Consider the following 18,254-nt stretch of genomic DNA (forward strand, 5'->3'; position numbering starts at 1 on the left):
GCCGGACGCGGAGGATTATACAAACACAACAACCGTAGTCCTTTCTTGGCGAGAAGGCAAAATAAGCTCGAAACTCAGGGACTCAATAAAAACGTTTAATTACACTTTTTAGAGAATTCGTACAGTGCAACAGTGAATGTTCGCCGTTAATATTATTCACAGGAGTCCATTTTATCAAATGTTAACTATCTGCATTTTTATTCCCCTGTTCTTCAATACTCCCATCAAGTTTCCCGTCTTGCCCAGTCTCCCGGAAGTTCTTCCAATTTTGGCTACAGACCAATACATCACTCCAATTGGTCCGATCCATGGTCCTGGGAAAATGGAAGGCCACGGTCCCATCCCCACCAAGCCATATTTTAACCAAACCCAATACCAGTCCCTAAAATATTAGATGGAAAAGTAAGGGGCCATGGGTCCCTTTTAGTAATATGCACATCACCTTTTAAAACACCCGTGCGCGTGTGTATGTGTGTGTGTGTGTGACAGAGAACAGGAAACAAGATTGAAATACTTTACAAGAAAACAAAACAGAAGAAAAAGAGTTGAGGAGTCTGGGTCGAGAAATAATCTAAGACAAGAGAGGAAGGAGGCTACCTGTTGTCCATAATACCTCCTTACTCACTTTGCAATGGTGGGGAAGGACTGAATATAAGTCTCTAGGAAGGGGAAGATGTGGCGCTGAGAAAAATCAACCTCCAAAGGTCTCAAAAGAGTGAGTTTAAAGAGAAAGAAGGGACCCCTGGCTTCTCTTATCTCATGGTTCTTAGGGTAAAGGAATGACTGAGACACAGAAGGTTCAGAATGATGTGCAGACCCAACCCTTTAGATGACCATTTGCGAACAGAAACTGGAGGACTCTTGACAAAATCTAAGAAGGGACAAACAATGAAATGAATGAAAGAGAAAATAACCTTCAAAGAGCACAAGCTGGGACGTGGTGGTAAAGATAGAGAATTCAGATTCTGATCTAGCCCAGGGGGGATAGACTGTGGGGCAGCCATAAGAAATATCAAGGCTTCAGGTAGCTAGCACCTTTCAAATTGGCACCGTGGCCTCTCCCAGGGGGTGGGACCAAATAAAGTTTGAAGGGTCATCCAAGTCAGATGTTTCAAGCAGAAGTGTGGGTTTGATATGCCTTCTCATTCCATTTGCTGCACCTCTCCTCACCTACCACACTGACTTGGTAGAGGAGGTGTATGTTGTGGGGGGGAAGGATGAGGCAGGAAAGAAGCACTCATCACCTAGCTCCTGAGAGCTTCAGTAGATAATCTCGGCAGTATCAGGCTGGTAAATGCAGTGGTCCTGGTATTGAGTGACTTCCCAACCCACCCTTTACCCTCCTCCAAGCATCGCTCCAGAGGGTACCATGACCGGGATGTCTCCTTACACTGGGGAGAAGAAAAACAGTTCCACATCTCAGAGATTCCCATTGTGAGACAACATCTGTTTCTGTGAGTCCAAGTGATTGGGGTCTGTGTGTGTGTGTGTGTGTGTGTGTCCGCGCATGTGTGATGACTGCCTGGGGTTAAGAAGCTCCACTACCCTCTGCTAGGAGCTGATCAAGGGAGATGCACTGGAGCATACATATCCTTCTGTCACTTTCCAAACCAACTACTCTCTCAACCAGACTTTTCCGAGTAGTGTTCCAAGTCCAGTGTGTCCCAGACAGTCTGATTTACTTAGAGCTGTGCCCACCACTGTAGTCATCTGGGCCAGGGGAAAACAGCAGCTTGTTTGTCCTAGGGCTGCTGGGACTGGAGGGACTGGGAGGGATAGGGAACTGGGATTGAGGGAAAAGCTACATTACATTTTTCACCTGTCTGAGGAAGGGGTAGGCTCTGACTGCAGGATTGGTGCTTTAGCAGGACTTAGACAGTAGCCTGGTTCACAGAAAAATATACACACAAAATAAAGTATCAACATTTCTCCCCAACCTAATAACTCTCCAAAGAGAGGACAAGTGCTCTGGAGAACCAGAGGTTGTTGCTGCTCCTACTCCCTGTGTAAAAGTGCCTGGCACCTTGTCCCCAGTGGCAGAGAAAAGCAGAGGAGTCTGGTGGGCAGCTCAGTCCCGAAAGAAAAATTAGCAAACCTAAGAGATGAAGGGCTGATGGCAGCTGCTTGGAATTCGGACTGAAAGCCCAATAGGAAGAACTAGTGCTAGTAACCAAGTTCTGTGTACAGCTCTTCTCAGGACCTCAGGGACACAGATGGAGGGAGAAGGCAGAGAAGGGCTAGCACGGGATCCGATGGAGTGGGATTGGCGGGCAGAGTGGATTTCCTTAGGGCAGGACTGAGTTACCTGGACTGAGTGAGGAAGCCCAGCTTGGCAAGAAAATTAAAAACAATGAGGATGGGGGATCCAGGCGTGGAGCCTCTTCAGCAAGAGCAGTTCAAAGTCTCTGTCCCCGTCCCAGACAGGCCACCTGGCCCACAGCAGGACTAGGTCTGCGGTGGGGGCACTTGGAGAGGGTGCTAGCCTCTCCTCTCGCCCCTGACCCAGAGTAGTGTAGGAAGCAGCAGGCTTCTCTCCCCATCACTGGTTACCAGTGTCTCGAGTCAACCAGCTCAGGTCGGAGGCTGAGTTTCTTGAGGCTCTCATAGCCCACCACAATGACAATGGTGGAGGGCGTGGCTGAGATGATTCTGGCGGACAGGCCTTTCATGAGCCCCCAAGGCCCCTCTTCTGCCATCAGCTGTCGGAAGGTCAGGATGATGGAGTTCTTGCCCTCAACCTGGAGAAGTCAACACAGTGGAGGATCACAGTCTGCAGTCAAAGTCCCTACACCCAGTCTCTCCTATCTGAGCCTAAAAGTGGAAAGAATTAAGACTTGGGAGTCAGAGGGCTGGACTCTGCTTCAGCAGGACAGCTCAGCACAGTGAATGAGTGTGGCCTCTGGTGCCAGAATGCCTGGTATGAATCCTGCCCCCTAATTTACTAACAGCATAATCTCAGGTAGTTTACTTAGCACTTTGCATCCCAGTTTCCTCAAATATATAATAATAATGATAGTACCTACACCGTACAGTTGTTTTATGCAATAAGCAAAAGAATTCTTATAAATGCTGAGAACAGTGCCGGGCAGACAGTAAGTATTCAATAAATGTTAGCTTCATTAATATTACTACATAAACTACATAGTGATGAGTCTGGACCAGGTTCCCCTCTCTGGTCTCAGGGAGGCTGGATTAAATCACCTCCAAGGCTTCCGCAGACAAATTTTGATTCTGATCATCTCAATTCCTCCGAACCCACATGGCTAGAGTCCTCCCCTCCGTCCCTGCCACCTCCCACCCTGTGACCTGCCTTCCCTATTGCACCAGAAGAGTGGCCAAGGCAAGGATCTTTTCTGTCTTCTTTCCTAATACTCTTGCCCTCTTCTCCATACCTACAACCAAACACATTTAGAGACCACCCCACTCAGACCCACAGCCAATGCAGGACAGAGACCCTGTTATACCTCTCCCTATTCCCAAGGTGGGCCCATCTTTGACTAAGAACATCTCCCCATTCCTCTCTGCCTCCTTTAGCACCCGCCTCCACATTCCCTCATTCCCTTCTTCCTCTGACCACTTGTGCGCCTCTCATCTTCCACTTACCTAGACACGTGAAGGACTTTTTTAGCTATGGCCCTGGTCCTCATACGCACTTTTTCTCTTCTAGCTTGGGAACGCCTCAAAGTAGTTGTTTAGTTGCCAAGTCATATAGTAGGGAAATGTTCTTTCCCTTGATTCTCCTCATGGAACCCCCATAACAAGGCTAGGAGAGAATAAGGATGGAACTTGTGCACTTTACGATTTGTAAACCGATCAGACACCATTCATTTTAAAATGTATGGGTCATAGCAGGGACAATCTTTCCTAGAGATAAATATACAACTGACCCTTGAACAACATGGGTTTGAACGATGTGAGTCCACTTATATGCAGTATTTTTTTTTCAGCAGTAACACTATTAACAGTACTAATAAAAATTAAAAATAAAAAAAATAAAATAACCAGAAAGATTTTACCATTGCTTTTTAACCTCTATGTATTGTATATTTTGAAACATATCAAGATATATTCTTGTTTCTCTAAAGTATATACTTGGTTAATTTAAGAATTTCATGCTTATACTAACATTAAATTTAAAGAGATTATTTAACTTCTCTGGAAATAAATCAAAATTTTACATAGGTAGCAGAGTTATTACATAAAAAATTGAATTTAGGGAATTCCCTGGCTGTCCATGAGATCATGGCATCCAGTCCCATCACTTCATGGGAAATAGATGGGGAAACAGTGTCAGACTTTATTTTTGGGGGCTCCAAAATCACTGCAGATGGTGACTGCAGCCATGAAATTAAAAGATGCTTACTCCTTGGAAGGAAAGTTATGACCAACCTAGACAGCATATTAAAAAGCAGAGACATTACTTTGTCAACAAAGGTCCGTCTAGTCAAGGCTATGGTTTTTCCAGTGGTCATGTATGGATGTGAGAGTTGGACTGTAAAGAAAGCTGAGCGCCGAAGAATTGATGGTTTTGAACTGTAGTGTTGGAGAAGACTCTTGAGAGTCCCTTGGACTGCAAGGAGATCCAACCAGTCCATCCTAAAGGAAATCAGTCCTGAATATTCATTGGAAGGACTGATGTTGAAGCTGAAACTCCAATCCTTTGGCCACCTGAGGTGAAGAACTGACTCACTGGAAAAGACCCTGATGCTGGGAAAGATTGAAGGCGGGAGGAGAAGGGGACGACAGAGGATGAGATGGTTGATGGTATCATAGACTCAATGGACATGAGTTTGAGTAAGCTCCGGGAGTTGGTGATAGACAGGGAAGCCTGGAGTGCTGCAGTCCATGGGGCAGCAAAGAGTCGGACACAACTAAGCGACTGAACTGAACTGACTGAACTGGCTGTCCAATGGTTAAAACTCCACACTTCCACTGCAGTGGGCATGGGTTTGATCCCCAGATGGGGAACTAACATCCCACATGCCATGGTGGGGTGGCTAAAAAAACCTGAATTTCAAACTGAACTGCCTGCTTATATTACCTGCAATGTAATTAAATGTCTTTATGACTGTAACCGATACCAAAATTGTTTAAGTAAAAATTCATCTTTATTTATACTTAAAAAAAACACCTCCCCCCAAAAAAAATCCTGCAGTACTATACAATCTGTGGATGAGGAGTCATGGATTTAGAGGGCCAAGTTACACTCTGATTTTCAACTATGCAGAGTGTCGGCTTTCCTAAACTACATGTTGTTCGAGGTTCAATTGTACCTAGATTTACCAATCACCCCCGTCCTAACATCCATATCAGAAAAGCTGACTTCACCTCTAACCTGTTTTAAGGTTATCATCCTTCCTTCTCCTCCCTCATTCTCAGGCTTCCCTAGTGGCTCAGAGGTAAAGAACCTGACTGCCAATGCAGATTTTGGAGCCGCTGGCTGGATCCCTGGGTCAGGAAGATCCCCTGGAGGAGGAAATGGCAACCCAATCCAGTATTCTTGCCTGGAGAATCCCATGGACAGAAGATTCGGATGGGTTACAGTCCATGGGGTTACAAAGAATTGGACATGACTGAGTGCGAGTGTGTGTACGCGTGCACACACACACTCCACCTAAAGCTTTATAGAGCGAAATGTATCATTTGTATATTATATATTATTATCTAGATTCAATTTCTTTGGCCTTCAGGTTGTGAAACTGTCACTGAGCTGACTAAAGACAGGGTCTATAATTTCTGGACAGCACCACCAAGGCCTTTGTCTGTATTTGTGCTGAGTCCATACAGAACCATCTGTGAAAACTGTTCAAGAACAGTCACTCTCACTGTAGAGAGCTCATAGCCAAGTGGCAAAGCCAGAGAGACTTATGAAATAAACTAAAATCGTGTTTCTAGTATCGACAAACCTGCAAGGTAAGGAAAAGGTGGTTGATACGCTATGCTAGGGCTTCCCTGGTGGCTCAGATGGTGATCTAATAGGACAAAAGCCTCGAGGACAGCAGTAAGAATTCCTGGGGGCATGGGCAAGGAAAAGAGGCAGCACGGTGGTAGACAGGGTGACAGGAACATCTGAGGTGGTTCAAAGTGCTCAGCTGGTTTCTGTAGATGGTGAGTCATAACCACGGGGAAAGGCTTCTCATGGCTTATCTGGCAGCTGGGGAGAGAAGAAGACTGGTCTTACCTGTACTCGGGTTCGGATGACGTCCATGGGATTGGTGAGGATGGAAGCAGTGGCTGCAGCCAGAGGCCCCGAGACGGCTTGAAAGACAATGTGAGGGCACTCCTTTGGGCAGAGGGATGAGAGCTGCTCTGGAACCGAGGGAAAGACAGCGCCTCAGGACACGAGCCGCCAGCCCATGTGCCCCTCACTGCTTCTACCAGTTGGCCCAACGATGACAAAATTTCCATCCTTGGCCACCTTAGACCCTGTAACTTCCGTCCTGTCTTTTCTTCACGTCCATCAGAACCAACAAAAATTTATAAATCTCAGGCCCCTTCCAGAAGTCAATTTGAATAGGACAAAAAATTCCTCTGGAGAAGGGGATTTCAAAATCCCTTTGCTTGCTGACTCCTTTCATTTGCTGGACAGAAATCCTTCCTGATGTGAAACTCTTATGCCGATACTCCACTTCCTCCAACTCACAGGATAAAAAAGCACACGCTACATATTTTCTTGTATGTGCACTGGATAACTGGTAGAATACATGAGAAACTGGTCACACTGACTGTCTCCACGGAAGGGAGCGGGGTGACTACGGTAGACGAGTGTTTCCACCGCACACCTTTCTCCTACCTTTTGAATTTCAAACCATGTGAATATTTTTAAAAATAAAAAACAATTACAATTAAAAGAGAAAATCATATCCTACAGTGAAAACTTTTCTTCAGCCTGTATCAAGGAAGGAAAATTCATTTTTCAAAATGGTGACGGAGCAGATGCAATAACACCCAGATTCACCCAACCCCAGTGTCACTTGGAAGTTCACCTGCAATCGAACTCTTTTGCTTTTTCCCTCTCTGGAGGTGAGAGATGAGAGTCTGTTCATTTATTCAACAAAGATTCACTGAGTGACTACCAAGAGCCAGTCAGCTTGGGTTCTGAGGAAACAACACTAATAAAAGAGCCTCAAGTCAGAGTCTGAGGAGAACACACGGAAGCCACAAGGGTCACTGAGCCCTCTCCCGGACCTGGCCATCCTTCTCAACGCTCCACAAACAGTATGATGTGGCCTGTCCCCACTTATCTCAGCAACTTCATTTCCCTCTCATTGTACATTAATGAGAAAAGTAAAGTTGCTGTCAATGCTTGCCACTGGGGAGCCTGCCTCCAGCTGCTCCTGGGACAGACCTGCGCCAGGAAGGGCCACCCAGATGTGTGGGTCCTGAAGGGCGAGATCAGAGGTCCAAATTTTCATCTAGTTAAACTGGGGCTATGTATAGGAATATTAAAATTTATCAGATTAAAAAATCTAAAACAACCTTACAATATTGAGGAAGAAAGTGACAATAGAAGGAAAAAGAACTTTTACTTCACCAAATAGTGTGTATTTCAGGGTGGATTGTTTTTTTTTTTTTCCAACTTTTATAAATCCAAATTGTAATGTTTAAAAAAAAAAAGCTTCAAATCCCTGCCCTTATGGAATTTACACTCTTCTGCTGCTGCTGCTGCTAAGTCGCTTCAGTCGTGTCCGACTCTGTGTGACCCCATAGACGGCAGCCCACCAGCCTCCCCCATTCCTGGGATTCTCCAGGCAAGAACACTGGAGTGGGTTTTACACTCTAGAGGGGGAAAACAGACAATAAATAAAAAATAAAATATATCAGAAGGTGATGTATGCTAAAATATACATTTATATGTATATCTTATATATATATAAAATCATGGATGTTTTTAGGTATGGATAAAAATAAAGCAGGAAAAGGAGATAAGAATGCCAAGGGTAAAAGGTGAAGTTTAATCAAAGAGTTAAAGCAGAGTGTAAGCCTTATCGATCTGTGGAAAGAACTTTCCCAGCAGAGGCAACATCCTATGCAAAGGCCCTGAGGCACGCGTATGCCTGAGATCTTCAAGGGGCAGTGAGGCCAGTATGTCTGGAAGAGTGAGGGGAAGAAAAGCAGATGAGGTCTAAGAGGTAGGTCATTTAGGGCCTCGAAGCCATTGCATGGACTTTAGCTTTTACTCTGAGTGAGACTGAGTGTCAAACAGATTTAAGAAAAGAATTAAGAATTCTTTTCTGGGAGGAGGGGCATTATAGAGGTAGGGGATTAAAAGGTACAAGCTATTGGGTGTAAAATAGCTACAGGGAAATATTATATAACACAGGGAATATAGCACATATTTTATAATAACTACAAATGGAGTATAACCTTTAAAAATTGTGAATCACTATATTGTACCCCTGTAATTTATACAATATTATATATTAACTATCAGTTTCAGTTCAGTCGTTCTGTCATGTCTGACTCTTTGTGACTCCATGGACTCTTTGCAACCCCATGGACTGCAACACACCAGGCCTCCCTGTCCGTCACCACCTCCCGGAGTCTACTCAAACTCATGTCCATTGAGTAGGTCCATTGAGTCAGTGATGCCATCCAACCACCTCATCCTCTGTCGTCCCCTTCTCCTCCCACCCTCAATCTTTCCCAGCATCAGGGTCTTTTCAAATGAGTCAGTTCTTCGCATCAGGTGGCCAAAGTATTGGAGTTTTAGCTTCAGCATCAGTCCTTCCAACGAATATTAACTATACTTCACATTAAAAAAATAATAATAACTTTTTTCTCATGCTCCTACTTTTGGTAATTTATGGCCAGGCAACTAAAGATTGGAAAACAAGTAGGAGGGTAGAGGTTGGCAGGGCAGAAGCGAAGGCTTCCAAGACCCAGCGGCATGACAGAATTCCTTAAGCCCTACCAGAATCACCTCTCCCCTGATTTCTGATCACTTTCTTCCCCAGGGTTAGAATACAAACAGAAACAAAGTGAAGTGGCAGCTGTGCCTCAAGGGTGTCTTGCTCTCCAGAAGAGAAAACATTTCACAAGCATTAGAAGGTAGCATCTGGACTGCCACTGCCAGCTTCCTGGGGCCTGTCTGCATTGGCATCCAAGCCAGCAAGCTGCAGTGGGATTCAGATTCCAATTCTAATCACTCACGTATGCCATTTTCCCGGGGTTTAGGAAGAGGGTGAAACAACAAAGACAAGAGGGTGGGAGAAAGAGTCCCAAGTCTTTCCTTCTCCGTTATTCACTCAACAAATGTTTATTGGGCATCTATTATCTGCAAGGCAGAAGATAAACCTAGGCTGACTTGGTTTAAGTCCTTCCTGGCTAAACGACTTTGGGCAAGTAATATAAATGAGCATTTATTTAATATTTACTATATGCCAGCCACTGTGAAAGCACTAGGCAGAAAACAGAGAAATGGGCAGGGAAGTAACTTCACGGAACTTACAGTCTAGTTAAGGAGCTGCGTGGGAGCTAGGGATAAAACAATTGCAAATTATGATAAGTGGTCTAAAGGAAAAGGTGCTGAAAAAGAAAACAGGAAGTGCGCTCTTTCCAGTTGGGTAAAGGTAGCATGTATGCCGATGCCTGAGGCATGAGAAGGGCCCGGCCACATAAAGAAAATGGGGAAGGGTGCTGCAGGCAAAAAGAACAGTATCTGCAAAGGCTAGGAGGTGAGAACGGAGCTTGCTGTATCTCGGGAATTGAACGAAGGGCAGTGAGGGTGGACCAGAGTGAGTGAAGGGAGAGGAGCGCAGGATGGGGTGGAGAGGGGGACAAGGACCAGGTCACACACACCTGTACTGACTGTGAGAAGCATTCGATTTTATTCTAAATACCCACATGGAAGCATTGGTAGATTTTAGCAAAACGGAGTGACAAGAACCAATCTACTCACTCGACAAGTATCTACTGAGCACTTACAGTTCATCAGCCCCTGAGACACAGTGTCACAGAACCTGGCACACAGTGAGGGCTCAATAAATGTTAGTGGGGACAAGGAAGAGGCAGGGGCCAAGCGCGACGCGCAAAGCCTCCGTCTCGCTGATCTGGAGAATAACCTGGCCACTGACACCTGAAAGTCAGTCAGAAAAAGAAAAAGTTTGGGATGAAAAATGTTATAGTTGAGTAAAATTTCAGAGGTATGTGCCTGCCTTCAAGTTGAAAGGTCCAACAGTCAGAATATCTGTCCAGAGCTCTGGACAGGTTAGTCTGGGAAAAGAAATAGAGATTTGGACATATTAGAAAAGGACAACCCTAATTGTAGATGAAATCAAATGAGGAGACAGGGGTGAAGACAGACTCCAGAGAAAATTTTTCCTAGGATGTTTCTCTAACATTAAGATTACCAGCATCTGTTCCAAAGAATCTGATACAAAGGGTCAAGGTGGAGTCCATGTATTTAAATTTTACCAAATACTCTAGATGAAAAACTGTTAAAAGAAAGAGACAAAGTTACAACGCTGTGGATGTTTCAGGGTAGCAAGCGCCTACAGGTCCTGCTCTTGGCAATATGCTTTGCCCTTTCAGAAGGAAATCTGGCGGTATGTTTATTAAGACCCTCAAAAATGTCATCTCTTGGGACTTCCCTGGAGGTCCAGTGGTTACGATGCCGTGCGTCCAATGCAGGGGGTGCAGGTCTGAACCCGAGTCAGGGAATTAAAACCCCATATGCTGCGCGGCCATTAAAAAAAAATGTTATCTCTGGACCCAGTAATCCCATTTCTAAGAAATACTTGTGAACAAAAAATACAGGATTATTTTTCAAGATTATATTACATCTTGAACTTAAATTTAAAAATACCCAGGAAAGGCATCCAACTCAAAAGCTCACACTATCACCACTGATTCCATCTTTAAATCCCATGGATTTTGTCCCTCTCCACCCATTCTCTGCCAATATTCCACAAATCTTAGTTGATCCTGATGCATGGAGAACATACTCAATGTTCTACAGTCAAAGATTTTACTTGTCTGATTTCCTCCACTATAATATTAGCTCTCTGAAAGCAAGAACCATATCTTATTCATCTCTGAATCCTCTTGAATTCAAATGTTTGCTGTATGAATTCTCCCATTAAATCTCCGATTCGAACATGCCCGGGGCGATAGCGTCTGTCTCATTAGTAACCCATCCTCCAACCTCAGCCTCCTAGTTCCCGCTTACCTGCATAGAAGTGGTAGAAGGGCCACCAGACAGCACTGTTTGGGATGTAAGTAAGCAGTGAAGCCACGTAGCCTCGGTAGAAGCCACGAAGTCCATCAGCCCGCAGGATCTGCCTGATGATGTCCTTGGTTTGGCCAAAGGCAACTACCCCTTGTCCCTCTGGATTCCCTCGCACTTGGAAGCGGCCCATTTTTTCACCCTTGCGCTGCATCATCAGATGCTGGGAGACCACGTCAATGGGCACTGTGATGCTCTGGGCCACGAGAGAGGCCGAACCACCAGCCACCAGTGATTTGACTGTGTTGCTCTGGCTGTAGTCAGCTACGAACTTCCGGGTGAGCTCATAAGTGGTGACATAGCACTGGCCAGATATGAGGGTGAAGGTGTTGACCAGGAACCCCCGGTAGAGGCCAGTCACACCATCCGCCCGTAGGATCTTGATGAAGGCGTCGAAGGTCCCATGGTAGAGGCTCCTGCCTTTCTGAACCTGCAACCGAGTGCGGATGAGGGTGAACGGGTAGACGCTGACGCGGATCATCATCGTCATTGCCACACCGAACACGTAGAACTTCTTCTTGTCCAGGTGCTCCCACTCGATGATCTGGATGTTACGTTTGTCCTCCATTGTGCCTGGAGACCTGGGGGCTGGAGCAGGATGGAGGGAATATGAAGGAGATCAGAGTTCACACTTTCTCCTCTTGGCTAGGCTCTGAAACGCTATTCTCAGGCTTCATCTCCTGGGGTACTCACCTCCCAAAGCTTAGACTTCAACTAATCTGGCTCTGCCAACCCCTGCCTGATTCTTCCTTCACAGATCAAGATGCTCCCCATCCTTTACCAGTCCACGCATATTCAGGACCCCTCCTGTGAAAGCTGTTTCTCACCTCAGGGACTCCCCTGTCCCCAGTCCCACCTCAGCTCCCTGCTCCCAGCTTGCTGGACTCATCTGCTCTCTCTGCCTCTGCCAGGGCCCTGGTGTCAGGCCATACTCTTTTCCCTTCTCTCACTCACCCAGACAGCTCAGGATGCTGTGGACAAACCAACCATGTGACAGGAGGCAAGACCTTTAGGTGGGCTAATGGGATGTCACGAAGCGACATTCCAGGGGTTCGTAAAACCTCAAGGGAAGCGCTCCATTTCTGACGCCCCTAGGCCTACTGAGAAGGCAAGGCTTTCAGCCTTCAGCCACTGAGCCTCAGCAGACTACCTCTTTTAGCACCATTTACCAGCTGACTCACCTGACTTTATTTCTGGTTTCCTGCGTTGGCCCCTCTGAGCTTCCCTGACCCACACTCACTACACTTACATTGTCTCTGGTCTGCATTAGAAGAAAATGTGAGGAAGAAAGCCAACAGGGCTTTCATACCACAGCCACCACCCCCTCCCTCCCTCCCCTTTAATGAAAGAAATTAGGAAGTCAGAAACAAGTCAAAGGTCAGAGTCCTCTTTGGTTATTAGATAACTCACCCGAGAGAAAGAAATGAACCACCTGAGAGCTAAATAGCTTCCCTGAAAAATCTTGACAACTGTAGAGAACATGCGTGGCCCCCTTATCCCCAAGCACAGAAACAGTAACCTCAGCCCTAGACAATGCAGGGAGATTCCAGTGACAGAAGACAGACAGACTCTGCCTTTGATACACTCAGTCTCTTCAAGGAGACTCAGTATCCCTCTGGGGAATGGACATAAGAAACAGAGATAAAGCAACCAGGGCAAATTAAATACATGTGGCCCTCATGTTACGTGTATCCAAAGAGTAAAGTTTCAAACAAAACTCATAAGCTTACAACTGTAATAACTATATAAAATCAGGAGCTTCCAACTTAAGAAATGTCAAATGAGACCACATCATATACTGGACATAGACCCAGTGACAATGTGATGTGCTCCTGTGTAGGATACTGGACATTTGCAGCCAGAAGGAGAAAGTGGAAAGTTAAATTCCAGGAAGTGAGAAGTCAGGGGCTCCCCAAATTTTAAGTAGCTTCTTGGTTTACAAGGTTAGCTTTTTGGAATTCCCTTAGCTGGACTGCAAGGAGATCCAACCAGTCCTTTCTGAAGGAGATCAGCCCTGGGATTTCTTTTGAAGGAATGATGCTAAAGCTGAAACTCCAGTACTTTGGCCACCTCATGCAAAGAGGTGACTCAATGAAAAAGACTCTGATGCTGGGAGGGATTGGGGGCAGGAGGAAAAAGGGACGACAGAGGATGAGATGGCTGGATGGCATCACCAACTCGATGGACGTGAGTTTCAGTGAACTCCGGGATATGGTGATGGACAGGGAAGCCTGGCATGCTGCGATTCATGGGGTTGCAAAGAGTCGGACATGACTGAGCGACTGAACTGAACTGAACTGAGTTGGACTGTATCACCTTCATTAAAATACAAAATACCTGCAGTATAAACTCAGTACATGTGAGCTGAAGGGAAAACCTCAGCTTCAAGGTGAGACATGCATGAGGCACATGTAACCAAGATAGGCTTCCTGGAGGAGGACAAAGCAGGTGAATGGAGAAATACATGTGGACAGTGGAAGGGAGAGAAAAATGGCTGAAACCACGGAGTTAACCAGAACAGAGAACTGAGGTCATGGGGAATGAACTAGAGATTGAGTTCTAGGAAGAGAACCTTTGGAAACTGATGTCCCACTTGCTGTGGGCCCTTCCTCCAGCCTCAGCCTACGACACCCACCAAGTCCAGTGGAGAAATCTTCTCCTTTGAGGCCCTTCAAAAGAATGGGATCACTGTACCATTGAAAAGCTAAGTGGGTGTTTGTCATCCAGGGTCCCAAGGTCATGTGTCCATTTCTACTGAGAGAGGAGGAAAGAGAGGGAGATACTAGGATTCACTGAATGCATGTTACCTCATATAATCCATACAACTTAACTTGTGTACAGTTAGACACTTCTGCTAAATGAGAAAGCAGAGATACAAACAGGTTAAAAGAAACAGGCCTAAGGTCACACAGTTGTTCAGCGGTGGAGGCAGGACATGAGCCAAGCTTGCTCCTCTGCTCCATCATGCCCTCTGCCCTCTGGGAGTTGAGGAGTTCCAGCACAAATCACCTCTGTTCTGTCTGAAGCTAAGTCATTCCAACCCTGGGAGGCAAAATTAATGCCCTCACAACTGCCAGTCACGCAAGGGTTAAGCATAAGCTCCTGGCCGTGCAGATGCCCAGGGATTTCTCTCAGCTTTGTTCCAGAGAAACCAAGAGCTGCCTCTGCTTTCCCAGCGTGTTTGTGGAGGGACTGAGCAGAGCGGCTGGGCAGGCCTGTTGTCGTCACAGGACAAATACAGCAGGACTCAAGCAGGAGAGCCTCTGCCCGGCTCATGAGTAGTGCGTGACAGGCAGGGCAACAAAGGACTCTGTCCCAGAACCTGGTTTTGAGGGCACCATCTCAACTTAGGAAACTGAATGACAGAGAACCAACATCTTCTGATTACAACAGCACCCGGTGCCTCACTTCCCCACTTTCCTCCATCTCCATCTCTCACATGTGCCAGTCTAGTTTAAATTCCCAGAAAGAAAGAAGGATGCTCCATGGCCAAAGCAGGAAGCTTCCACCATTGCCATGATGACAGAGGAAGCCGCTATGGGTCATGCCACAAAGGGCTGAGCCTCTACAGTTGAAGGTGAAGGCACTGCATCTACTCTCCCTACCCCTTTGAAAGGTAGGGCTGGTCCCAAAAGTTGGGATCTCAACCTGCTCTTTGTTCTATAACCTCCCAATGTCATGCAGAAATGTCAAAACCAGTTCCTTCTGTCTGTCCCTCAGGAAAATCCTTCTTGCAGATACCTGTACGCTCACTTCCTGCAGCCTTCCAACTCAATCAGTCCAGCTTCTTTATGACTCTTTCCCAGACCCTCATTTGTGTGGGTGTGGACATGCTCAGTTGCATCCGACTCTTTGTGACCCTATGCACTGTAGCCTGCCAGCCTCCTCTGTCATGGGATTTTCCAGGCAAGAACACTGGAGTGGTTGCCATGCCCTCCTCCAGGGGATCTTCCCAACCCAGGGATCGAACCTGCGTCTCTTATGTCTCCAGCATTGGGAGGCGGGTTCTTTTACCACTGCACCACATGGCTCGCACCACACGGCTCCAGTTGTGAACTGTCTCCAATCTTTTAACATAGCTTAGACACAAAGGTTAAAGTGCTTCATGTGGAGACCCACCAGATGACCCAGGACGTCCTGAAGTCATCAAATGAGATGTCAGAGGCAGAGGCCTCATTGATGAGCCTATCAGAAGAGAGGGACAAACTGGCCCAGGCAGGTATACTCCCCCTCCACTTCACTCTCCCTGTACCAGAAAAACTACACCAGACTTCACTAGGATCTCAGATAAGGTTCTGGTTCAGGACAACACAGAATCACCTGGAACGTAAGGTCATTCTATGGAAAGAACACTAGTAGTCAGGAGATCCAAGTGTGAGTTCCACTACCATTACTTTCTAGTAGGATTGGAACCAAATCACTTCTTTGAAATTCAGTTTCCTCATCTCTGAAATGGGGCTAATAAAGCCTGCCATAGCTATACAACAGTTTGGGGCAACTCACCTGAGGTAATATGTGTGAAAGCATTTTGTAAACAACAAAATACTTCTATTATTGCAGAAAGCTCTGCTGAACAGTGCTGCTCTAAATCTCTGCTACTCAGAGTGCGGCACAGACCAGTAGCATGGGCGTCACCTGGGAGTTTGTAAGAAATACAGAATTTCAGGATGCTCCACAGACCTGCTGAATAAGAGCCAACAGGATCTTGGGTGATTAATACATATATCAGAGTTGGGAAAGTACTGCCTTAAATATTAAGGACTGTCAGTATTATGACAATGGTAACAACTACTCTAGGATCCAGGGTCATCTGACTCCATCCTGACTGGTCACCAGGACTGGGCTCAATGATGTCTACTAGGCTCATTCAGATCTTATCAGTCAACAACCCCCACCAAATCAAATCGACACCTAAAACTTCTGACAAGTCATCTGTGGGGTTTGGGCCCCACTTCTGTGCTGGAAACAAGATCTTTGCTTCCTCCTCTAAATCTTACTGAATCTGCCTGAAGGCTCTGCATCCTGGGAGCTATCTACCACATGAATGTGAATGTATTTCCACGCTTGCCCACCAGTCTTAATGAATATGCATTTCCTTAGGGAAGTTCCCTGGCATGCCTCCAACCTCTCCCTCCAAGAGAATCTCCGCTCTGGGACATGAAGAGATTCCCACCCAGCCTTCCTTTGGTCTTTCATAGGCTCCCATGTGATGCTTCACGACAGACACCACATGACAATCCTCTTCACCTACTCCATATGACACACGCTTTAAGCTGCTTCTGTCCTGGCCCCCGAACTGCCGCCTCTGGATCCTCGGACTTGTCCCTCGCCATGCCTCTCGCCATGCTTCTTTCGTTGTCAGCGAACCTCATGCTCCTCCGACAGAAAGAGATGACTAGTTGGAATCGTCCCTCATTCCCCAAACTGCGTGGCGGGCTCCCACTGAAGTGCAGCCGGGCACTGCAGGCACCCGCTGCCTCCTTGACAGGTCCAGCCCCTCGGAGACCTTAGTCCTCAAGCACCCCAAGCAGGTGGTTTCTTACCTCCTCAGATCAGGGTGGTTCCGCCGCGTCTGAGGTGAACTCCAGGTGCGGACCTCTAGGCTGCAGGTCCCATTTTATCCTCTGTTTCTGGCGACTGATGGCCTCCGGTCGCATCTTCCTCCATCTCGACCGGGCTCCCGGTACTGACGGAACCGGAAATTGGGACCTTGTCACTCCCTCCCCTTGAAGGGGCGGAGATGAACGGCGCCAATTCCACCAATGGAGTTCTGAATCTTCAGCCTCTCCCCCCGCCCCCGCAGCGAGAGTGGAAGTTCCTGGAAGCCATCTTGGATTTGGGCAGAGGCCACGCCTTCATTACCTCGGACATGCCCTCGGCTGTACAGCGCATGCGTTTTCTTTCGCCGGCTCTTCTTGAGTATCTTGTTCTAATTGGGTCACCTTGTGTTTCGATGCTATTGGAATCCTTAAATTCAAAGCTAATCTGTTATTTTTCTCATCTGTTGAGCCAAAACAGAGGCTAATGTGCTGAGCAGGAAGGACTAAATTTCGACAACCAATTTTAACGTTTGAGAGCTCAAAGAATTGCAGGAATAGAGGACATCCTGGAGGTGGAGTAGTCTCTCCCAGCTCTAAAACAATTTGCCTATACATGGATTTAAAAGAAGAGGCAGAACCCTTTAAATAAGGGACTGGGAGGTGGGGTATGGGGTGGAGAATAGATTCATTTCAAAATAGATACTTCTACACCGCCACAAAAAGACAACCCAATTCTTTAAATGGGTAAAGGACTTGAATAGACATTTCTCTAAAGAAGGTGGCCAAAAAGCACAGGAAGAGATGTTCAGTATCATTAGGGAAAAACAAATCAAAATCATAAGATCTCACTTCACACCCACTCGGGTGGCTAAAATTAAAACAAGCAAGCAAACAAGAACCTGGAAAGTAAGGAGTGTTAGCAAGGATGTGGAGGAACTGGAACCTTCAGACATTGCTGGTGGAAATGTAAAGTGGTTTAGCTGGTGTGAAAAAGTTTGATTGTTCCTCAGTAGGTTAAGCTACATTAATATATGACCAAACAATTTCACTCTGAATAAGCATCGAAAGAGTTGAAAACAGATGTTCAAACAAAAACTTGTAACACAAATGTTCACAGCAGCACTATTGCAATAGCCCAAAAGGACAAACAAGGGTTCCTTGTTTATCTATACAATGGGGCATAAGCTAGTTAAAATAAAATATGGATACATAGTACAATGTCGATGAGAATTTTGAAACCATTATGCTAAGTGAAATAAGCCAGACACAACAGTCACATATTGTGCAATTGTATTTAGATGAAATATGCAGAATACACAAATCTACATAGACAGAAAACAGGTAAGTGGATTAGCGATTCCCAGGAACTGGAGGGAGGAGGAGTGGGAGTGACTGTTTAATTAATACAGAGTTTCTGTTTGGAGTGATGAAAGTGTTCTGGACCTAGATAGTGGTGATGATTATACAACATTGTGAATGGCTAAATG

The 18,254-nt window shown here is 46.1% G+C and overlaps 1 protein-coding gene across 3 annotated transcripts; it reads right to left on the bottom strand.

Annotated features, from left to right (window-relative positions):
• Positions 1-74: 74 nt before the first annotated feature.
• Positions 75-16,935, bottom strand: SLC25A44 (solute carrier family 25 member 44). 3 transcript variants are annotated; one of them, XM_027530427.1, is made up of 4 exons: positions 16,771-16,931; positions 11,171-11,815; positions 6,182-6,309; positions 75-2,738 (listed from the first exon to the last, which is right to left on the bottom strand). In XM_027530427.1, the coding sequence occupies exons 2-4, from the start codon at positions 11,793-11,795 to the stop codon at positions 2,547-2,549; spliced, it is 945 nt and encodes a 314-aa protein (XP_027386228.1). In that variant the 5' UTR covers positions 11,796-11,815; positions 16,771-16,931; the 3' UTR covers positions 75-2,546. The 3 variants fall into 3 exon arrangements, with proteins under 3 accessions (XP_027386228.1, XP_027386237.1, XP_027386248.1); XM_027530436.1 differs by lacking the exon at positions 16,771-16,931 and adding an exon at positions 12,409-12,503 and having other exon boundaries at positions 86-2,738; XM_027530447.1 differs by lacking the exon at positions 75-2,738 and adding an exon at positions 2,745-3,763 and having other exon boundaries at positions 16,771-16,935.
• Between the last annotated feature and the right edge of the window lie 1,319 nt (positions 16,936-18,254).

This window comes from Bos indicus x Bos taurus, chromosome 3 (assembly GCF_003369695.1).
Source record: "Bos indicus x Bos taurus breed Angus x Brahman F1 hybrid chromosome 3, Bos_hybrid_MaternalHap_v2.0, whole genome shotgun sequence".
Taxonomy (NCBI): Eukaryota; Metazoa; Chordata; class Mammalia; order Artiodactyla; family Bovidae; genus Bos; species Bos indicus x Bos taurus.